Genomic DNA, 24275 nt, shown 5'->3' with positions numbered 1-24275 from the left:
AAAACATCTATCTAGGTGGATTAGTCATGATTTTTGGTGATATTTTTGGATTCTTATATGGATTCTTTTGAAATTTCCTAACTAAAAACTTCAAATCAAGATTTCTCCAGATTCCTCCTAGGGATTTTTTTAAAAATTGGTCCAGATGTGCAGAATTACCACAGGAATCGAGCCCTGTACTTGGTTTTGATGGACATTTTTATTTTATAATAACGGTCTACCGGGGCACCGTGTCAGAGCCTTTCGACTCAGATCATAGTCATGAACTAAACTTTGACATATTTCTAATTTACAATATTTCTAATTCCGTCCATCAAACTAATTTTCAATTTTCCCACATTCTCCACACCCTTAAGGTTATTCAAATGCTATTCCAAGGATTCTCTAGAGACTCCATAGTCTCTCGAATTCACTGTCTGGGACTTCCCGCATAATACGAGAAGTATGGTCATGGTACGGATTGAGCATTGGCCACATTTACGATCCTCAATTTTAAGTGATATACTTAGAACTTTTTATTCGAATTAAATAATTAACTTAGAAGATTATTTCGAAGAAAATACGAACGTTTCTATTAAGGTTTATGTAATTTAATAAACTTTAAATCGGGTACTCGATTGATTCAAGTACTTTAATTCGATACTTACTTGGGATCGGATATCAAAGTATCGATTCCAAAAGTACTTGGTATCGAATCAAAAGTATCGAGTATTTACTCGTATTTACTAGTATCGATTCATCCCTACCTACAAGCTGCCTGTTACTTAGTAGCAGTAAATAAATGTAAAGATAGATTGGTATTCATTTCTACCCGCTCATACTATACGCGGATACTATACGCGGTCGCTATTCTCATGCTGGTTTATACAGGTACGAATGTGTGAGGTTGCCTTGAGACGAACGGTATCTCTCAAAGAAAACCGCTCCTCATTTTCCCGCAACGAAGAGCATCTTTTTTTTTTGATGATTTCAACATAGCCGTGCTGCCATGTAGCTCATTTCAGATGATTTTTTTTGCTCTTTGAGCACATTGTGCAAGTAAATGCCAAGCCTGCCTATAGCAGAACTCCGTCCATCCTGAAATTAGCAATTTTCTAACCTTGAGTGGCAACTATCTTGCTAACTGTAAGTGATAAGATAATATCAATTGTAATTGCAGCTCCGCAAAGTGTCACACACACAATTTAGCCAACCAAATAAATTGATTTTTGATTTTTGATTATATGGCAAATTGTGGTAAATTTCTAGTTCTGGTAATTATGTTGAATTACTTCTTACTCTTTAAAGCCGTTTTTTCGGATTTCTTTTAACTACATGTAACAGCATTAACAAAATACACAAATAATATCTACACATAAAAACTAATAATAAATAACGATGCAAGATCTACTGCTATTTCCAAATGAAACATTCATAAAAACGCTCACTAAACAGCAAGAAAGCGGGGGGATTCTAATTTTTGGTACCATTTCCTAAACACATTGAAGACGTAGCCAACAAAACAACTAGAATAGTGTAAAGTAATCTGTACAGAGAGTGCATTTACAATAAGCCAAGGTGTAGAAGAAATCACATAAAATAGGATACATATAAAAGGAACATAGCGTGAAACAGAATAAATCCGTATAAACAGCGTGATGAGACAATACTTTCGAGGAAAAAAGGAATAAAAATTTTAATGAGATACAGCATATTGGTCCAACTCTATGATCACTCGTCCGGCTGCAGCAACACATGACACGGGGAAGTGGTAGGCACACATTTAGGTAGCCGCACGGTCGGATGGTGTGTAGCACATGGAGAAGGTAGAAGCACACATGTAGTACACGGTCAGTGAAGGATATCAAACAGTAGTGTGTTTGGTGTGGTAGTATAATAAGAGTAGTAACAGCGTAGCAGCAGACAGTGTGTTGTAGTTCGGTCGTGTAGTTGTAGGTGGCAGTGCAGTGGTTGGAAGAAAAACAGCGATGCATCGTTTGTTGATGGCAACGAAGGAGGATACCCGTGCAGTTGATTGATCGACGTCGTTGTTGATGAAGGTTTAATTAATTGATGTTCCGGTTTTGAGTGGTGTGAGATTGTTTAGTTAATCGCGCGATCATCAGTTTACAAGAATTGATGAGTTTCCGGTAGTCCATTGTAAATCGTTCAAATCGTGATTCACCGCGAGTGTTACGATTATATACGAAAGTCAATATGAAAATTTCAAATGAAACATCAATATTCGAATCAGATCGTTGGATGAACGTTGAAAGCACATGAAACGTAAAAATATATATTATTTCGATTATTTATATTTAAATAGCCATATTAATGAATGGAAATGTGGCGCTTTGATTAAATGGAACTAAATGGGAAAATCATGGCAAACGGCAGTTTGATTAAATGACTTTTTCTTTGAGTAAGCATTCATTAGTTAATATGCACAGATATTACCTGTAGTGAGCGATGGGGTCCATTCTTGCTCCCCTGTTACACCCCAAAGTAAAGTGAGGCTTTTGGAAGGAGTAACCGTCACCGTTGGACCGGCAGCTGAGTGCAACCCAGATTTCCGACGATTCCCTGAAATTTGTAAGCATAATGTAAACGATAAACTAAATTGATTAAAAGTAAGGATATTAAATTATTATTTTTTAGAAGGATGAAATAATATCGAGATGAAAAAGATGTTGCCACGTGATATTTGTATGCATAAAGGAGTACAGTATTCCTTGCAACACGGTCCGGTTTATTTGACCTTTGCGTCGGTCGTAGCCGAGAATTATTGATGTCCTGGATTCATTCTGGAAATTCAGAACGCCGTTATGGACTGAACTATCCAACGCACACACTTTTTTCAACATACATGATGTAATCTACTCAAAAGCGACCTCAAAAGCGAAAAGTTTATTACGAATTCACATACGTCCTTTTGAATAAGTACCCGAAAATCAAGATAAGATGTGACATGTGTTTATAATATGTAGTTCCAGGAATACCCAAGCTACTTATCACTCCGTCGAGGATGCGAATCCAGTGAGTACAAAACGTCAAAAGAAAAGTCACTCAGATTACTTGATTTTGAAGATTTCTGCTGTTGGTAATCTGACTGCTTCAACTAGAAACATTTGTATGGGTGCAGTATCCAACTAAGACAATATAGCTAGGCTAGATGTACCAGTTGTCGCACTAGTGCTTTATATGCCAAATGGCCAATCAAATCACCGCAAACCAAGTTCATATCGATAAAGCATATTCATATGATACGATAAAACCTTTGATCTCCTCCAAAACAAGCAAAGCATAATTGTAAAAATTGATTTTGCTTAATTTTTGACGTCCTTTGTACCAGTTGTCGCACTAGTGATCCCTATTTGGCCAGTCCCATAAGAAAACAATGGAATTTTCCAAATAAGGAACCAAAATTAAGAATAGTGTCACAACTGGTGCATGCGTTCCTATTATGGATTAATCAATTTTGATGATTATAACAAATTTTGTTGTGGTTTTCACAGCTGTTCTAAACTGCCGCTAACCGCAAGTCGAGCACATCTGTATATGGAGCAGGAAGTAAAACCTTTCGCTTGATATATAAAGTCAACCCACAGGCCTTTTACTTATTTAAAAAAAAAATTGTTCTTATGTATGGCGACAATTGGTACACCCACCCTATTCAATTCACTAACAGAAGATGCTATCTCAGAAGAAAAATCTTCACGTCATATTTACCTGAAAACAAATGTGGTTCTCATCCACCATACTTTTCACGTAAGAGTGACCTGAATGGCATGTAACCTGAACAAAATTTTACCTCGTTGAGTTACGTGATTTATCAGGTGAATCTGACTGGATTTTCCAGTACTAATGACGTGAAGTTTGAAAGTAGTTACGTGTTTGATCAGGTGAACTTTACGTGATTTCTACGTACTGGTTATGTGAAATTTCAGTAAAAGCTATATGACATCAGGTAACCACTACATGGTTTGAAATATATTGCAAAATTGTTTTTTTAATGAATGCAAAATAAGCTAGTGACTGCCTGCAGCCGTAAACAGGAGACTTCTTCGTATTGTTGATGCACTTGATGCGTTGAACTGCATTTGATGCAGAATGATGTTTTTATCATTAGACAGAAAATGCTGTCATTCGGCCATTGCGCTTCGGGAAAACACTGTTGGAGAACAAATCAGTTACTGAAAAATGTCGAATAAAATTTATTAGATTTGTAGAAAAATATGAAATTAGTTTCTTTCTCAAAAATTGCTGCTATTTCCGCTGTTAAATCAAGCAAAAAGTAGTTCAGTCTTGGCAGTTGAAATCTGGAATAGAAATTTTCTACTAACGCTACCGAAAACGGTAGTTATAGGCTTCATGTAGCTTCATCTTCTTCCATATTACTTTCTACGAATCTTAAAAATTTTATACGACTTCCGCTGATTTTTTTCCAAGGAGGGAACATGCAGGTTCGGAAAATCCCCGTCTAGTTGCACATGAAATATCGCTTACCTCTGCAAATTCTATAATTATGTTTAGGTTATGTGTCTTTTATTCTTACGTGAGTATCAAGTCACTCTCACGTGAAAAGTATGGTGGATGAGAACCATATTTGTTTTCAGGTAAATCTGACGTGAAGATTGTTTACAATGCTAGTTTTCCGCAAATACCGAAGCTGCAATCACACTAACACAATTTCACTTTAATTGTTTACGAGTACATACAAACATATTCACCAAGATTTTTAGTAAAAGTTACGTGAATTTCAAGTGAACATTACTAACATCACGTAACAATCGTCGTTTGTTCAAGACAGATCAGTTACGTGATTTTTCACGTGAATATGACGTGATGATTATTTAGAGTGTACCAATGTCGAAGTAGATATCAAAAACTCGTCTCGCTCTCGAGCTTAAAAAAATCTGATGTCCCCACATTACAGTAGCTGAGATAGGCACGAAAAACCTGCCTTAACTTCTCTCGTCGACAGAAATTCCGCAGGATAAATACAACATAAAATAAAACAAGAATGAAGACTGATCGTTGCAGGTAAAGAATAGTTTCAAAAGTCAGTTGATGCTCTGAAACATGGTGGGTGAATTGAATGAATTGAGAAGCGAACTAAACTACTATAATATATAACCAGTTAAAATTAAAGTGTTCTCTGAGAACAAAAACGTGGATGTGGAAGATGCCGTTTTGTATCTGCTATACTGCCGTGTATCGTATATCTGTCCCATCTTTGCTGTGTTTCCTATTCATATGGGGACAAATATGCGATTCACGGCAGTATACGTCATAAAAAGGGCAGGTCAAGCTCAACGAACTGAGAAAGATCAAGACGTTGTTTAGCACTACTGTCAGTTGGAGACACTTGATCAAAAATAAGTCTGATATCGTCCTATGCCACCGGTGTCAACGTTATGGACACGGTAAAACATGCAACATGCAGCCTCTGTTCGTTAAATGCGGAGCAAGGCATGAAACAGTTCAATAAAAACAGCCTGTGAAAGCAAATCCGCAGGACAAATGTGCTAATTGTAGTGGCAACCATACGGTGAACTTTCGAGGCTGCCCCACCGAATAGTCGAAACAGATGGAAGAACGTGCAGTGAGGAGTAGAACCTGCAAGACGGTCAAACTACGTCGGCGCGATACAAACATGATCGGTGGATATAAGCAGCAGTTTTCAGCTGGTCTAAAAGAGACGATAGTGCACTATTTTTGTTTAATTAAGCGATTGCTCGGAATAAGGGCAAAAGAATTGAGCACGCGTTATGCCAGTGCTTTGCCTTCTTCGTTGTAAATTTCAAAATGTCTATGTTGAAGTCTAATTTTATTTTCCATAAAGAACATGATTATCATAAATAATAATTTTCTTTTCCTCATGCCAATCGACCATTATGCCAAACGGTTTAGCCCCCCTTCTGTATATTTTTTACTTTCTATCTATTGGAATCGCATCCCACAAATGAAACATTTGCCCTCTCGTGGTTTCTGATTCATTAAGTCCTTACACACTTATTGAGGGTACGATTTCTATGCTTCAGAAAGGCGAGAAAATGAGCCACTCGAAAACTCATCAGACCGTATAGAGATTCGATCTCAGTCACCTTCAGTATAGTAGCTTCGTACAAAGCCATACACATTATCGTTCAATAGGAGATCGTCAGTTGCATTCTAGCAAAAATTCCGCTTGAGGCCCTTCCTAAATATTTTAACAACAGCCACTACACCTGATGGTATAATTGCAATATTTCCATTATCAGGCGACAGGTGGTGTTGCTTGTGTTTGTATCAATGTAATATTGCATATACACTAGTGACATCTGCTGTTCGATATCGTAAGCTTTCAATGTTGCTTCCACACACGAGGTGGAGAACAGTCTTAGAATAATTGAAAGTATACAGCTAGAATTTAGTATGGAGGTACAATGAAATCTCTTTTATTGTTTAGAACTGTAAAACAAGTCGTGGGAACAAAAAATCTAAAAATTATTTGTAGCTTTTTGACCTAGGTTTCATATTGATCCGATGCGTAGTTAATGAGAACGGATGATTTGTCCATACAAGAAAATTCATTTTACTTTAAATGTTGTGGCGCCATCTCGTTCAAACAGCACCTTTGTCTTTGCCTTATTACAGCAAAAATGGTTATAGTACTAAGATCGAAAGGTAGGTCAAGTTCAAAAATGGAGATTAAAACAAAAATATCTTTAAAGTAGATCTTCAATTTATATACAAACCTCTATTATCCGAAATCCATTTTAGGTCTTCATCGTTCAAACGACTATCGAATGAGGCATTGCTTCCATACCTTCCTCGACCCCACGTGCATGTAGAAGTATGCGCATATTCACTGCTGGAATCCAAATCGAACGTTGCATAGTTGGTGGACTTTGTTGTCGTCGGTACAGCCTGATAGTGATGTTGCTGGATAAGAACACCCTGAGGGCCCTACAAATAATATATAAAAAAAAAAAACAAAGATAATATGATTCATACTATAGTTAGGAATGAAGAGCAGAGTAAAATTACAAACCTTGGGAAAGATATGTGTCCACCGCCTCCTGTTGGACGTTAGTTTGATAGTGACATGGGACGGATCAAAAGGATTGATCAATGCTCTTCCTGTTCTAACCACCGGTCCACTGGTCGATCCGAAACTCCGATTCATATTCTTATCGCTGATCTTCTCTGTTGCACTTGGCGAGCTACTGTTTGACGTGAGACTCATATTCAACATGTTATTCGTGTTGTGGTGAATATCCGGATCGGACATTTTCCGCCGCAATTCACAAGGGAACAACATATTCTCCCATTCCCGGGTATTTCCATATGTGCCAAAGTTATCCAGGCTAGGAACAGAAGTTTTCTTGGTACGACCGACACGTTGCAGCGAACAAGTTCCCTGAACCGAAGGCAGTTGAAAAATTTGATCGTCGTAAGCATCATAGTCGAACAAACAATTGTGAATATACTCGTTTTTACTCTCTTTCTTTGGCAGCAGTGATTGAAATGCATCTGCGTTCTCACAAAGATTGGCTTCGGAAACAATCGGTGGTGGTTTAATGCGTGGTATGAACGATGAGTATCCTCCTGTTTTGTTAGTCGAATAGAAACTAAGATTTATCCAATGAGGCATGGAGTAATCATCGATTGATGTCAGTGAATCTTTGTTGTGAAATTTCAGCAACGGAACGGCGTGTAGCGGTTGTTCACCGACACAAACCAAATCGCTCCCAACTCCATTATCAATGATTCGTTGTTTCGTGATGTTGGTAAGCTCCCGATCAACTTCGAAAACGCCAACCCCCGGTGTAATAACAACCGAAAGCTGTCCCGTGCGATCAAAGCTTCTGTCCAGATAATGTTTTTCAAAAACGTTCAACGATATGTTCAGTACTTCTAAGAAATTTCCTTGTGCTGCTGTAGAATTGATTGCGGATGGGATTTTTATGTCCACATCCGGGCGCTCGTGATACTTCAGAACAACGTCCCTATAGCCAGTAAAAAGACGCCTCAACTGAACCAACGTTGAACTCCAGTCATCACAACGTTCATTTTGTATCGCGATGCGATAGAAATCCTCGTAGTATCGACCTTTATAGTCCATCTGTAGACAATCTCTCATATGGAGTAGGAACTCATCGAGGCACCGAGCTGCATAAAAGTCCTTGAAAACATCACAATTGTCACCTCATGATTACTGCCGATCTTTTTCCATTTCGTATACAGGTCGGCTAAAAAAGCCGTTTACCGCTTTTTCGAAATACAAATCACCATGGATATCAAAGTCCCACATCTCCGACGACATTTGAATGAACAGATAAACCATTGAAGTATTACTTCTGAAAACCACCTTGGTGTCTTCTGTAATGACTCCACATGCCACTCTGTCACCCTGTGACCACATCTCATACACCTGACAACGGATGCAGCTCTCGCAGTATTCGATTTTTTTGTTCAAATAAACACAAGTGTTCGTCAGATATGTCTTAAGCCTCCACATCTCCGACCGACCCATGTACTGATCTTTGAAAGTAATCTCCACCGAATCCAAGGCCACTTCATTGGGGTCCATCTTGCGCATATACACATCTTTGTAAGGCTTCAAATTGAAAGCCAGTGCTACGTTCGCTTCGACACTGATTGTTTCCCTATTCATCAAGTCTTCCGTAAGACAAGTCACCTGCAGCAGCAATCGAACTCCATCGTCTTCCGGGTCGTAAATTTCAACGATGTCCTTTAATTTCAGCTCCGGATGATCCTTTGGATTCAAAAGTAAATCTTCGTCTACGAAAAAAGTACAAAATTAATTACCATTAGTGTTCTTCTTCTTCTATGGCTTTACAATCCAAGTGGACCTTGGCCTGCTTAACGAGAACCGAACTTACAATCCTACGCCTTGGTTATTCCCCGCAAAATGAACCAAATATTACTGGCAATTAAGAAGGCCGTTACACGATTAATAATTATGTAAAATTTATTTGTCATAAAACAATTTAGTTCTGTTTTGTACTTGACTCGACTTATGGTTTCACGACAAGTGAAAACATTCCAATTAAAAGCTTGGCTACAAATTTAATATTTTCTAGTTCTTTCGCAATGTACATATCTAGCAATCCCAAGTCTCGCTGAGGGGGAGTCTTACTAACAGTCGTTAATAACGTTACATCCTCAGTTTTTATCAACCAATACTACATTAAGGCTACGATTACGGCTTATTGAACTAAGAAATGTAAACAACATGTGTAGTAGAAAAATATGCTGCAAGCCTGGCCCTAGTCTAAACATAGCCGTCTTTAGCAGTTGGAAGTTAAATATAACAAGCGTTTGTATTATGAACAAACTGTTTAATGACCGAAACATACTACTTAATCTTCCATCCTTGTTTGCAGAGGATCTATTTTCTGAAGCAATTAAAATTCCAAAAAATGAGACTTTGTAGATTCACTCCATTTCATCCTCAATGATTTGATTTTTATATAGTATACGGGAAATCGCTGGAATAGGTTTTGTTCTCATTCGCGGGCAGTGTATTAACATTTCCAATTAGTGTCCACTGTCCAGCTTTGGTCAAGTAATAAATATGTTGCAAAAGAAACGATAGCGATAATTTTCCTTAATATGTTTGTTTACGTTCGTAATCTATTTGCATGGTTACTCTTCAATAACATGTGATTGAGTGATTACTAATTATTTTACCTTCGTCTTATTTCTTCAATAACATAGTTAATGGTTTGTGTAGTCCGAAAGACATATTCTTAAATCACTTTTTAGTATCTACTATAATCTTACCTTTAAAGCTCCTATTATGAGCAATAATTCGGCACAATTTCTTCATTTCGCTGTCCGGATGAGATGAAGTAGACGACGCTTTTGCCAGACCATTGATAGACGACGAACTACTCACGGCGTGGATCTGCATCTTTTCGACAGGATGACTGAATTCCTTATTGCAATAACGTACTCTTGGTAAATCCTATCAGTAGCTCATTATCACACATTCGTTATCAGAAGTTTTGTTTTTATATTGATTCAGTGTTAGCAGCTGTTGGTAGTAGGATAGCACCAACAAAAATCAAATACAATCGACTTTATTTGAACAAACTCGTATATATTCTGCTTGACAAACTAATGGCACAACAAAAAAACTTCTTGAGTACCCAAATTTGAATGATTTACATCTGAATTTTAAGAAAAACTCAACACAAATTTATTTATGAACTTTTGTTTTTGATTTTATGAAGTTATGACAGTTCTGAAACCAATGTATTGCATGTACAGGTCCAACGAAGTGCGCTCTTTGTTTATGTTAGTAAGTACACAGCCAGATAAATCAACCCTAAAATTGAGTTCAAAATACTGAATGATAATATTACACATAATAAAAATCTACACATTTTTTTGGCAAAAATCTAAAGAAATTTACAAATAAATTTTATGTGTGCGTTAATAACAGTAGAAGCATAAGTAGTAAAACGCTAATGGCCCTATAGTCATTTAAATTATTTTGCCAAATTATGATTCAACAAGCTTTAATTGGCTATAATCTATATGCATCATGTTGTAGTGCATATTTGGTTTCATCACCATCATCGGTTTGATACTTGTAGCATAGATATAATAATCAAGATGTTGGGGTCAGAGCAAATTAGTACTCATTTTGTGGTTCCAGTGTACTAAGATTTCGGTACCCAGCGGTTCCCAGTATGACTAAGCAATCCTTTGTTGAAAATTTGAATTTGTTCTAATTGTTCACCGTTGCCATGGGTATCATCGTGTTTGTTTGTTTATGATTTTCCTGTGGAATTGGGTGATGTCGACAAATATCATTCATCCGAATATACGTTTCTTGTATTCACTAATTATTCTCTCATTTTAGGTAATAATCGGGAATAATTCGAAGGAACAAAACATACAAAAAATCAAGTGATACTATGCTCGACTAGCCCCGTGGCTATACCCTCTCAGGGTCGGCGACATGCTGGAAGAGGACTCAACAACACTCATATGTGCGAAGTGAAACGTCACGAAATAGAAGACCACTCACAGACCAGTATAATACAGGGCTGACGTTGGTTGTTCCGCTTGGCATTCGTGGCAGGTTCTTTCGCCTCGGTTTATCAGTCGATTTACGTGCTCATTGACGGATAGGGTTCCCGGTAAGCGGGCGCGAAATCACACAACCTTACCTTCTCCTCAGTAACACGACCACCCGCCGCGTCTGATTCTGGTTCTCGCTAGTCACCGGCACGGGTATCCTTTGTCCGTCACTTGATGCCCATTATGTATGCCGAAAGGTAGTCAGGGGTTGCTATTGCCCGTCGTAGAACGCTCATGAACCGTGTGACCTAGCGAAATTGGTGAATGGTACTCGCTGGTCACTGGCGAATCGTGTGCAGTAATTCGTAAACTGGAACAACACTCCACTCCCGGCTACGAGGGTGTCAACGAACTTCAATTTTCACGCGGTAACGTCCCGGAATTTGTTACGGCAATTTTTATCTTCAACGGACACCAGTAGCTTGGTGAATGGACTCATTCCGACTCTCCGACTACTGTCTTTTTTCCGCATCCCCAGTTCTCTCCATCCTTTGACAGTAATTATTATTATTAATGAAATTTTTTGCTTTTTGAATTTGAATTTGATTTTTTTTATGAATGATTGAACCAGTTGCTGACATATCTTGATCAAGACGATGTATACGAAAACACTTAACCGCTCAACTACCCTTCCACGCATAATTGTCTCATATTAGCTCAGTAGTCACTTTTTATCTCACAGTTGTCTGTTTTGATGTATATTTCTCAAAAATCCCTAAAGATACCGAACTTTGTTCGAAAAATTATTGAAAATAGTATCAAGTCTGTTTGCCACATTGCTGAATTCCTGATGCGCTTTTTCTTCTGCATTTCTGCATAATATGCTCTTTCTTGGGCGACACTTATTTGGAATTGGTTTTCTGATTAGAAAGGCAACTTAGAGAGTTTTAATTCTAAGAAATTGAATTTTGATCTATCCATAAATATGTTCAAACAAAATTTGTTTGTGGTATTTAATACCAAAAATCCACATGCTTCATAAAAAAAAACCTTAAAAATTTTCACAGTTACGCGTTATATGGGGGAGGGAGGGGGTACAAAAAATGTTACTTTTTGTTACGTGGGGGAGGGAGGGGGTCAAAAACTCCGATTTCTGCGTTACGTAATTTGTTAACAGGCCCTTACGACAAATAATAAGTGGGCGCTAAAGAGTACCTTACACCTCATGAAAATTTTCCGCCGGATTTTGGTCCCCGTGCATTTTAAATGGGGCCGGGATTTTGATTTTACGGATTTTGATTTTTCCGGCGGAAAATTTTCCCGAGGTGTAAGGTAGCCTTAAACCTGACCAGTTCCTAACGTCAATTACGCATTCGCATTGGATGCTACTCCTAGGAGGGGCAAGTTAGTTTCAGTGTGCAATTCGACTAATTTGCGACTTAAGCCCCAAACGCAATACAACGGAACGGCGACGGAAACGGAAAATTTGACAGTTAGCCCATATATTTTCTGTCAAATTTGCCGTTTCCGTCGCCGTTCCGTTGTATTGCGTTTGGGGCTTTATTTCGATTGCCCTAAGCTATTTGTCTAATACTCGCTTCGCTATGACTCAATTTTCATCTTACATGTTCTCCATGCCCTAGCGTGTTACTTATTGTGGCTATTTGACAAAATATTTACCGCAAACAACTAATGATTGACTAAGCAACAAAAGCAACAACACTGCAATTGAACGAATTAAAATCGAACCTCAATAGCAGCCTATATGCAGGTTATGGATTTCGGAAATATTTCTGAAAAACGCTCGAATATATCTTGTGCTTCCAAAGTCATGCAGTACCACATACCTATGTGATTTTTCGATATAATAGTAATAGGAAGGAAATGGAATAAATCGTATCGAATGTATGGCGTAGTCATCATCATGTTGGAACAACCAATACAAGCACTTTCAGGATAGTAACTGTTAATCTTATATCCTTATATAAGTAACCAATCAGGAATGTATATTTTTGTAAGCCATGGTTAACTGCTTAACGATTTTTACTCTTAACACATCCCTAACAAGGACATTGACACATCACAGCTTATTATTCACTAAGTACTTCCAAAGTTAGTGACTGACTTTATCCTTGATTCTGATCTGATTGGCAGCTGAGCAGTCTCGTATTATCATAGATATAATAATCAAGATGTTGGGGTCCGAACAAATTAGTACTGATTTTATGGTTCCAATGTACTAAGATTACGGTACCCAAAACATTTTCAAAATCGACCATCCCCTTGTATTGTTATCATTACATTGCTTATTTTTCCTTTCCACGGGCCCCTTGCTTCTATCGTCGCGTAGTAACGAAAACCCAACTATCAACAAACAAACATATTTTTGCACCTGTGGAAAATGAAATTCTACAAGATATCATGAATTTGAAAGCAAGAATTCAGAACAGTATAATGATGGTCGGTGTACGTTTTGAGTGTTTCACGGCTGTGAGGACCATAATCTTCTTGGATGGCAGAGACAGCAAAGATGGAACAAAAACTAAAACATACCCGTCGAGCGTACTGAAATTATTGTTATAACTGAAGATTTGTCTAGGCCAATTTCAGACGCATTAAATTAGATGACATCGAACACAAAACGTGTTGAATGAATATATTTAGTATCTTTAAATTACTTAACAAAGAATGATCCATAAATTAAATTAAATTAATCTTCCAGTTGATCGTCGGATGGCACATCTCCATTCCCGTTAAAGGATGTCAATTTTAATTGTGTAAGCTTCCAGCTGGCTAATCATGGGTTCTGTTTGGCGTGAATGATGACAAACCTTGCATAACTGTCACCATGTTAACATCGAAGAATTCTTCGTAAAAGATCTCTTTAACTGCCATCGTTCTTATGCTCAAATTCTTTTAATCTAAGCACTAATTCAATGCGTCCGGATATGACCCACCTGTTAAACGTTTTGAGAATTCCGAGAAACGCGGAGAAACGTGGACGACCAAGGATCACATCATTAAATTTCAGTGGTTTGAATCCACCGATGCCAGCTACACTGAACGTTACCAGTTACCTAGTATTCATTTTTGAGTGAGGCTTGCAAGCTGTAAAAACAAAATTTCATATACGAATCAAAAAGTGTATTTGCTAGCTGTGTGTTTCCATACGTATGAATTAAACACATGCGTACAATGCCTAACTGGGATTTTAGAAGAAAAAAAGGATTTTTCTATGTTAATTTTATCCTTATTTATAAATAAATAAAACAAATAATGTTGGATTAAAAAGACCCTCACCATAAACATCTGAACAAACCTATTTCGATTCAGTTTTTCCTGCAGATTCATTTTGTGTAAAATTTTGAATACCTCCAATTCTGCAGCTACTGCAAATGCTATTGATTTTTTTAAACTCTCGTAGGCTGTAAAATTCAAATTAATGTTCGCATTGAAAGATTTCCATATATAGGGGCAGCCTATCCGTCCTACTCAGTCACACTTGGTCGACAACTAAGAAGCTTTGCCCAAATCCAAAAATTGTTATTCGTCTGTTTAGGCTATATGTGTGGATGTGAGCGTGTATGTGTACAAAAAATTAGTGTGCCGTGCGGCCGAACACCTTTACAGTCTGTTGGCTACTATCAACTCCCTTAAAGCCAACATTTTGCACCCCCGCAGGTGCAGAATCGCACTACTTCCGCCCACATGGGTCAACTCCCCAAAAGTCAACATTTTGCGCTCCCGCAGGTGCAGATTCGCTAAACCAGCACCCATATTGGTCCCAGTTCCGTATTGGAAATATCTAATTGTTCCCCTAAAATCCCATTTTCACATCGCACGCAAATGTTGAACAACTAATTTCTTCGCCTATTGTTGAATTACCATAAGAAATGCTCGTGTGTGTTGGATATAGTGTTTTCGGTCAGTGCAGAGCAAGTGAAATGAACCGACGGCTAGTTCCGAGAATTGAATAATAATTACGATAGTAATAGTGCTAGGATGCAGAAAAGAATGTGAAACGATGTTGATGTAATCATTATCAGTGGTAAACAAAAGCTATTGTTTATAATACTATAAATACTGGGAGCAATAAACAGATGGGTTGAGTTTTATGAGAGATAACAACAAGTGTTAGTTTATTTCAGTGGCGACGAGATATTGTAGATCCAGTTGAAAACCGAACTGAGCTATCGCGACATTCGCATTTTCTCCCATTTCCGAATGTCGCAAATGCATCGCGAGTGGTGCGCACGATGGCGCACGGCTATGACATAGATGCGCACTACTCGCAATGTAGTTGCGACATCCGGAAATGGGAGAAAATGCGATTGTCGCGAGAGCTCAGTTCGGTTTTCAACTGGATCTACAATAAAAAAAAAAAAAGCTACTTTCGCGATTAGGTGCGGTGAAGTTATTAGTTAGCAGTGACGGTATTGTTGTAAACGGTGTGAAGTGGAAGAAATTGGAAGTCGCACAAGGTGAGATCTTGGCGGGCGATTAGTACTTATGGTCAACGGAATTGTGTAGTAAGGAGTGCTTTGTTCTTTTGTGTATTTCTTCGCCATCAGCCGGTCGAATAGTGACGCTGATATTCGGAACAACCATTGTTGTGCGGCAAAAGAACGTATAATAAAAAACGAATCGGTGGACGGTGGTCCAGCAAGCGTTGGGATCGATCAAGCGGCAGCAGAGCGGAGCCAATTGGACGGAAACCGGAAAGAAGCTTTGAGAAGCGGAAACAAATTGAACCATCTCAGTATCTCGGTGGTGGAAGAATCCAGGTACGTGAACTATTGTTCATATTATTTCTAATTGATAGTAGTGTAAATCTTTTATTTCTTTAAATTGGTGTATTAGAAAATGGCGTTGATTGGCACAATTGACCCTTATGTGCCCGGTACAAAGTTCAGTAATTATGTTGAGCTGCTAGATTATTTCTTTTCGTCGAATAATATAACTGAGGATCGTAAGAAGGACATTTTTATGAGTTGTGCTGGTTTGGCAGTTTTCGAAGAGCTCAAGTTGTTATATCCAGCTACTGATCTAAAAACCTTATCGTATGCAGATATAACTAAAAAATTAAAAGAACGGTTTGATAAAATTGATTCAGAAATCATGTTGCGCTACAAATTTCGATGTAGGCGGCAAAGCCCATCGGAAAATGGTGAAAATTTCATTTTGGCGGTAAAGCTCCTGGCCGAGTTATGTGATTTTGGTACATTTCGTGACTCCGCTATCCGTGATCAGTTAGTGTTCGGAGTTTACAATAGGGAACTGCAAAAACGATTGTTGAATGAGGAAGACCTCACAGTTCGCTCAGCAGAAAGGATTATAAAAGGATTTGAGATGGCGAATAGTAACACGCAATATTTCCATTCAGAGTCAGGAGGAAACCAAGGAATTAATTCGGTGAAGTATAGGCTTGGTGGCAGGCAATCAAGAACGGAAAGGTATGATCGTAGTCGTAGTAGATCTAGGGATAGGTATACCAGCAGAAGAGAGGATTCTCGGACCAATTACAACAATTATGAAAGACGATCAAGATCCGGTCAGAGGAGTTCGAGTCGGGGTAGATATGCAAATTTCGTCTGCCATTTTTGCAGAAAACGTGGCCATATTCAGAAAAACTGCTATCGTTTCATAGACAGCCAGAAAAACTCGGTGAAATTCGTAAAGGAGGTGGACTCAACAGTACAGGAAGAAAGGAAGGCTAATGATGTTCATGACTATTTTAAGCGGCTTCGAGTAGACTATGATTCCGACACCGAGGAAGAAGGTGATTATCCATGCCTCATGATTTCGTCTGTTAGAAATGTTAGTAAACCTTGTCTACTTGAGGTCAAAATAGAAGGGAAGCCATGCTCAATGGAAGTGGACAGTGGTTCGGCAGTGTCTGTAATGAGCAAAATAGAGTTCAAAGAGAAATTCAAAGGCATTGAATTAAGAAATAGTAGTAGGAAACTAATAGTAATCAACGGCTCTAATTTAGAAGTTTTTGGAAAGGCACAAGTTGCAGTTTCGTTGCACGGCTCCATCGTTAAATTGGAGTTAATTGTTTTGAACGGAGACTACCATTTTACTTCCTTAATTGGTAGAGATTGGATGGATGTATTCTTTGTCGGATGGAGAAACAATTTTTTGAATTTGAACAAGCCTCAAAAAAGCTATGGAGTGAATAGTATTGGAGAGAACAAAGAGCAAATTGTTAACGTTATCAAGCAGCGATATACAGACATCTTCAATAGGGATTTTTCGTCACCGATCGTGGGTTTCGAAGCAGAGCTAGTACTAAAAGAAGATAGGCCCATATTTCGGAAGCCCTATGACGTTCCTTATAGGTTGAGAGATAAGGTTTTGGATCATTTGAGTCAATTAGAGAAAGATAAAATTATTTCGCCTATTAAAACCAGTTTATGGGCATCACCAGTCGTGGCGATAGTAAAAAAAGATGGAGATATCAGACTTGTAATCGATTGTAAAGTATCCATAAACAAGGTATTAATAGCTAACACCTACCCCCTACCTACAGCTCAAGATTTATTTGCTTCGCTGGCTGGATGCCGGGTCTTTTGTTCATTAGACCTAGCTACAGCATACACGCAACTCCAATTATCTGAGAAATCAAAAAAAATTGTAGTAATTAACACAATAAAAGGACTTTTCACATACAATCGGCTACCCCAAGGCGCATCCTCCAGTGCAGCCATTTTTCAACAAATCATGGAGACCATTTTAAGTGAAATTGAATATGTTTACTGTTACCTTGACGACGTCCTTATTGCTGGACAAGACTTCGATGATTGTTACAGACGACTCACAATGGTGTTAGATAGACTAGCTAAGGCTAACGTGAAGGTTAATTTTAGCAAATGTAATTTTTTCGTGAGTCAATTGCCCTATTTAGGCCATATATTATCCGAAAATGGACTGTTACCTAATCCGGAAAAAGTATCAACAATTAATGCAGCACAAATACCAAAAAACAGCACGGAACTGAAAGCTTTCCTAGGATTAGTTAACTACTACGGAAAGTTTTTGCCTAATTTGTCTACGACATTAAACCCTTTGTATTGTTTGTTAAAAAAAGATGTTAGGTTTACATGGGACTTCAAATGCGATGAAGCATTCAAGGATTGCAAATTAAAGTTACTAAACGCAGATGTTCTCACTTACTACGATCCAAAGAAGCCAATTGTAGTTAGTACACTAATAAAAATCCACACATTTTTAATGGCAAAAATCTAAAAAAAATTCCAAATAAATTTTATGTGTGCGTTAATATCCACATAAAGGTTATTAGGTAATAATGGTTATGTGTGTTTCCACATATATGCTATGCGAATTCACATAGCCGTTATGTGGTAAATGCTATAGTCAAAATTTATGTGTGCCACACATAATGGATATGATTGGATTTTTGTCAGTGTACGGATGCTTCGTCATATGGACTTGGGGGAGTTATATCACACATAATTGATGGAATAGAAAAACCAATATGGTTTACGTCGTTTTCACTTAATCAGGCACAGAAAAATTATCCAATTTTGCATTTGGAGGCCTTGGCCGTAGTATCAACTGTAAAAAAGTTTCACAAATTCTTGTTTGGACAAAGCTTTACTATTTTCACAGATCATAAGCCTTTATTAGGTATTTTTGGAAAAACAGGCCGAAATTCAATCTCAGTTACGAGAATTCAACGTTACGTCATAGAGTTAGCAATTTATGATTATAATATTGAATATCGGCCAGCAAACAAAATGGCCAATGCCGACTTCTGTTCCCGTTTCCCATTGAACGTTGAGGTTCCTAAATGTTTGGAGAAGCAATACGTGAATAGTCTCAATTTTTCTCAAGAAATGCCTTTAGATAGTTCTATAGTGGCTAAAGAAACGCATACTGATTTTTATTTACAACAGATCATAGCCTATATGAAAAATGGATGGCCTGAGCGAGTAGACGTGTGTTTTAGAAACATTTTTTCGCAGCATCGAGATTTAGAAGTAATAGACGGATGCTTGCTTTTCCAGGACAGAGTAATTGTCCCGGTTTCGTTACAGAAAAGAGTCTTGCAAATTCTTCACGCTAATCACACAGGAATCATAAAAATGAAACAACAAGCCAGGCGAAGTATTTATTGGTTTGGTATCAATTGCGACATTGAATCATATGTGAAAAATTGTGAAGTTTGTGCTAAAACGTCGGTAGCTTCTAACGAAAAGCATATTTCAGAATGGATTCCTACCACCCGACCATTTAGCAGGGTTCATGCTGATTTTTTTTATTTTGAGAGACGTACATATTTACTGATTGTGGATAGTTTTTCAAAATGGTTGGAGATAAAGTGGATGAAATATGGTACCGATTCGGAAAAAGTCATAAAGAAATTTATCGAATTTTTTGCACAATTCGGTCTTCCAGATGTAGTGGTTACCGATAACGGACCACCATTCAATGCTAAACACTTTACATTTTTTTTGGAAAAACAAGGAATTCAAGTTTTTAAAAGTCCACCCTACCACCCACAAAGCAATGGACAAGCCGAACGGTTAGTTCGGGTTTCTAAGGAAGTCCTAAAGAAGTTTCTATTGGATCCCACAATGAGAAGTATGGATCTTCAAGATAAAATCAACTATTTTCTGTTTAACTATAGAAATACTTGCTTGTCTGATGGAGGGAAATATCCATCCGAAAAGGTGCTGTGCTTTAAACCTAAGACAGTGTTAGATCTTGTAAATCCCAAGAACAACTATAAACGACATCTAGCTGAACCATTAGAATTGAGAGATGAGAATAGTATTGATGATGTTTGCGACCCTTATGCTAATTTGAAATTAGGTGATAAGGTTTATTATAAGAATCATAATCCAAAAGATATTGAAAAATGGATCAATGCAACATTCGTTAAAAGAATCTCTAAAAATGTATTGCAGATCGCCATCGGGTCAACCCTCGTCTCGGCCCACAAGGGGCAGGTGAAGATTCAGAATAGTCAGAGTGGACGAAGGCGTCATTGTACGCTCCACTTCTCTGACAGCGAAGGCGGAAATGGTGGAACACGTACTATACCAGAGAGGGCGGATCGAAGCGAAATCCATGCACGAGGAACCAAACGAACGTTCTCGGAGGCCGACGATAGCGCAGATGAATTCCTCGGTTTCGAACCAGAACAACCCATGCCCGCCAGTCGCGAACTACACCCAATCTCATTACAACCTTTTCAACGGCCGGTGCAACAGCTGATTAGAAATGAATCTAGAACTCCACGAAGGTCAAGTAGACTGAAGAAAAAGAAACATGATGATGCATTTGTATACATGAACTAAATTTTGAACTGATAATACATATTTTTGAATTATTATAATACTAAGAGTAATATGATCAAATTTAATTTAATTTACATGAAATTAACTAGAAGGGAAAGGTATTGTTGGATATAGTGTTTTCGGTCAGTGCAGAGCAAGTGAAATGAACCGACGGCTAGTTCCGAGAATTGAATAATAATTACGATAGTAATAGTGCTAGGATGCAGAAAAGAATGTGAAACGATGTTGATGTAATCATTATCAGTGGTAAACAAAAGCTATTGTTTATAATACTATAAATACTGGGAGCAATAAACAGATGGGTTGAGTTTTATGAGAGATAACAACAAGTGTTAGTTTATTTCAGTGTGCTAAGCAATCTATTAGAATAAAGAGATTTCTACAATCCTAAGTAAAATTTTATGTTTCTGAAACAATTTTGAAATGAAATTCTGAAGCAAAACTGAAACAACAGATATTTACACTGCAATACTAGACCTAAATCCAATTGATATCTCAAGTAACTATAGTCAAAGCTGAAGCGTGAACTCCCACCGCTCTTGGCGAAGCCTTTGTCGAGTACCCTATTTCTTATGGAAAAGAAAGGAAAAAGAGAAACGTACAATATTTTTCATTGAACGTGAAAGGCCAAATATATTTTATTCACAGTTAATGAGATAAGATATATTAAAAAGTATGGGTTTAAGTTTCAACGTTGCAAAGCCAATATCAGAGAAAAAACCGCCAGCTGTCACGAAGTTATAAAAGCTTCTAAGCAGCTTCTAAAAGAACTTGTGGAAAATATCCGGATGGCTTAATTTTAAGAAAACCACATAATGAGTAAATTGTCTTGATTTTTACATTTTATTTATATTAAAATTTAAAACTCCAAATACCAATCAAGGTTTACTTTGTATTTAATAAAGAGTAATGATATGACGATTTATTTGTTAATTTATTTATTAGGATCCGAAAAAAGTCTTCCACTTGATAGACTTGATGCTCGTAGCGTATTTCGCCTTCTTGTGTTTATAGCTATCGAAAACAAAAGAAAACCTGTAGATTGTCATTCGGATGGCCCAGAACCTCGGCCAAGAGATACACATTTTCATTTTTACACACTCACTACAACACTAGAGATAAGTACAATACAGTTTCAAGTTTATGGGCGGGGGTAAGTTTTTGCTTGTCAAATTTTAACATTTCTTTTTACAACTGGTGATGTCGTGAAGTAGAGTCGTAGATTGATGTTTGACGCTATGCCGCGAACTTGGACAGGCTACTATACTGCAGACTAATGTTTTCTCATGCATGATTCATTGACTTTTATTTATGATTTTGTTTCATGCTGGTGATTTTCCCCGAGTGAGAACACTTAACACGGAACGAATCTGCATGATGGACCATGGTTTTTTCCTTTGCTTCTGAATTATCGAGAAAAAGCGGATTCCAAGAAGAAGATCCGCTTTGGATGTGTCCACTGCATACGCGAGCTTTTTCTGCGGGCGCATATCATTGCTCTGAGACTTCGCTCTGAAGTAAAAGAAATAAAATGACTGTTTGGGTAGAAACCAGTTCTTTTTTAGCTAACCCATACCGGTAGCTCAAACTATAAATTCAAATTTATCAATAATATTATCTCTTAACTTAATTCTATAAACTACATACAATAAAAGGAGTTAACCAGTCCGGTCCCTTATTATCCCTAATCGACATTTGCGCCCTTTGAAATCTACACCATAGATGTTTTACGGTTGAAGATGGTCTCCGAATTAAATTGAAATCGTGTGTTACCGGCGGTAACAGTTGTATACTTTTTGTTAATTCGAGTGTGATGAATATTTTGTCAGATTTGTTTTTTTTTCAAACGGTGGGTTTCTTGCTTTGGGTGGTCGAAACGCAAGCCAATAAAATGAGCGCCTTGTCCAGTGCGAAACAACATTTAAAGGCGGAAATACTGAACGCATGATTTCTGTGGGCAAATGAGTACCAAGCCAAAGGGCTGGAGAAAGGAAAACGAAAGCAACTGAGTGGAGTGTGACTTCTGGCTTTGATGGAAAGAGAGGTGTTTCTTTCTTGTAAAATTGGTCCATTGGAACTGGTGATTCGTGACATTTTCCCAAATCACGAGGTGGTAAATTTCCAAACTCCGAATTATTGGTTGGGAACTTCGTCGCCTGGCTAGAATCGTGAGCCGCATCCGTATTATAGTCCGGCACATAGTCGGATTCCCGCCGTACGTTTCAACAAGCGGTCGTTTGATACCGGCTTTACAACCCACCGACCACCTCTTCGTCCAAGCCGCTGTTGGCCGTATTGTCGCCCGACCACCTGTCGGCCAATTCTCCGTCCGGCCGCCCGTCAGCCATATCACCGACTGTATAATCAACCGGCCAGCCATCGGCCACTGATACCATTCCATTGGAAATAGCAAGAGATTTAAAAGGTGAATCGTAAGGAATTTGAAGTGCCTCCAGGAATTCCTCCGGAAGTGCTTCCAAGAATTGCTCTTGCATACTTTCGAGCATTCTCCTCCTTGTTTCACGGTAGCTCTGGAAGATCGGCTCCACGCGTTACGTTCCTCCATGCATTTTGTAGTCCAAAATAACCGCTGGCGGAGCGGTATGCATAGGAATGGATTCGGTAGACGTTACAATGAGTTTGATATTATTAGGAATCCGTTTGCACTAAAATAAAACAAATTGGAGATAAAAAAACACCGAGATCAGGGTGATACAAAGTAAGGCGAACGATTGATCTTTTAATTTTCGTTGAAGAAAATGACATTTCACGCAAATGCTGCAGAAGAAAAGAGATTACTAAATAACACAAACAATGTCAATTGTCTCTAATGGGAGTAAAGAGTACAGATTGCTTCGATGTTCTAAAACGATAAAAAACTACGTACTGATTACCGATTACATTACTGGGTACCAAGGATCGTTCATAGCATGCGAAACTGGAACCACGAAAAAATCGCCAGTTTCATATTGATTGTTGGTATTATATCGACTAGAGTAGCCTTTATAAAAGGTAATCTTCAACATTATATGCAAAAGGAATTAATTTACGAAGTTCTTTGTTTTTTTATGGATGAATAAAATATGTAAGCAGAGTATCGTTAGAAAAAAAAATTAGGTTCCATAACAAGCTGTATCATCACTTTTTAAATTGAGGAGTGCTACAATATTCATACATCCACAAAATCTCAAAACAATCAATAGATTTGAAGTACAGTCAGTATTCAGACAATCAAACATGCTAAGATTCAAATAATAAACATATTCCTTTTGTCCGTCCCGGAGATGCTCCGGACTGAAACACCATTGCCTAAAGGCAAAGTATCGAGGTGCGCTATACCAGCATCGGAGAAGAGCCACTTGTATATGCATGTGCTGAGAGATTGCCGATAAATTTTCAGAATATGAGCCGTTTGTAACGGATTGGAGCAGAAATTGTTTGATAAGGAGGATCTCAAATTAGATGGAGAACCAGACGAGCTACGATGCATCTACACAAAAAATAAGTGTTATCTGGAAGTGTGCGACAGGTTAGGAGGTTTCCAATACTTCAACCGATATTATTTTTTGCGGCAACTTTCGGCAGGAATTTTGATAAATCCGTAGTTTTGGATCGTTCGTCTGTGAATCGAAAAACTACTGAAGAATCAGGACCATCATTCGGTTTACATGATTGAGAAAATTGTTACGTAATCCTCTACGATCGAAAATACTGGCATGTTGGATGTTCCGATGATAGAACAATAATGCAGCTAAAAAATAAAAATGTATAATTAAATCCGGGACAGTTGCAAAAATATTAGTTATTAAGTTTTTCCTGATCCATTTCCACGACAGTTGATTTTCATTTTCTTCAATTGTTGGATGAAAAATCAAAACAAATAACGAAAATGTTACCTAGACGACAGTGCTAAATCTTGTTCTAAAG

General features: G+C 37.9%; 2 protein-coding genes and 1 long non-coding RNA gene across 8 annotated transcripts; 1 reads left to right on the top strand and 2 right to left on the bottom strand.

Annotated features, from left to right (window-relative positions):
* Positions 1 to 1675: 1675 nt before the first annotated feature.
* LOC134202183 (GATOR complex protein Iml1-like) lies at positions 1676 to 10216 on the bottom strand. Its single transcript, XM_062677231.1, is given in 7 exon segments — positions 1676 to 1722; positions 2437 to 2562; positions 6720 to 6930; positions 7016 to 8148; positions 8151 to 8223; positions 8225 to 8769; positions 9775 to 10216. Coding segments are annotated over 7 exon segments (2265 nt in total). The 5' UTR covers positions 9905 to 10216.
* Positions 10217 to 14932: 4716 nt separating this feature from the next.
* On the top strand, positions 14933 to 20677 carry LOC134202184 (uncharacterized). Of its 6 annotated transcripts, none has more exons than XM_062677234.1 (5): positions 14933 to 15155; positions 15426 to 15503; positions 15594 to 15806; positions 15883 to 16801; positions 19956 to 20677. In XM_062677234.1, the coding sequence occupies exons 4-5, from the start codon at positions 15886 to 15888 to the stop codon at positions 20012 to 20014; spliced, it is 975 nt and encodes a 324-aa protein (XP_062533218.1). In that variant the 5' UTR covers positions 14933 to 15155; positions 15426 to 15503; positions 15594 to 15806; positions 15883 to 15885; the 3' UTR covers positions 20015 to 20677. The 6 variants fall into 6 exon arrangements, 5 of the variants coding, with proteins under 5 accessions (XP_062533218.1, XP_062533216.1, XP_062533219.1 ...); XM_062677235.1 differs by lacking the exon at positions 14933 to 15155 and adding an exon at positions 15167 to 15185; XM_062677232.1 differs by having other exon boundaries at positions 15426 to 15806.
* Positions 19997 to 24196, bottom strand: LOC134202186 (uncharacterized). The gene is made up of 2 exons (XR_009977167.1): positions 23897 to 24196; positions 19997 to 23838 (listed from the first exon to the last, which is right to left on the bottom strand). It is a non-coding gene; the product is annotated as an uncharacterized LOC134202186 (long non-coding RNA).
* Positions 24197 to 24275: the final 79 nt, after the last annotated feature.

This window comes from Armigeres subalbatus, unplaced genomic scaffold (assembly GCF_024139115.2).
Source record: "Armigeres subalbatus isolate Guangzhou_Male unplaced genomic scaffold, GZ_Asu_2 Contig1075, whole genome shotgun sequence".
Lineage (NCBI taxonomy): Eukaryota > Metazoa > Arthropoda > Insecta > Diptera > Culicidae > Armigeres > Armigeres subalbatus.
The sequence above is the reverse complement of the archived record's forward strand: the minus strand, read 5'-3'. Positions and strand labels throughout refer to the sequence as shown.

Coding starts and splice junctions, on each gene's coding strand:
- LOC134202184 (XM_062677234.1), top strand. CDS start 15,886: ATGGCGTTGATTGGCACAATTGACCCTTATGTGCCCGGTACAAAGTTC. Junction 16,802..19,955: donor TTCCGACACCGAGGAAGAAG/GTGATTATCCAT, acceptor AATGTATTGCAG/ATCGCCATCGGGTCAACCCT.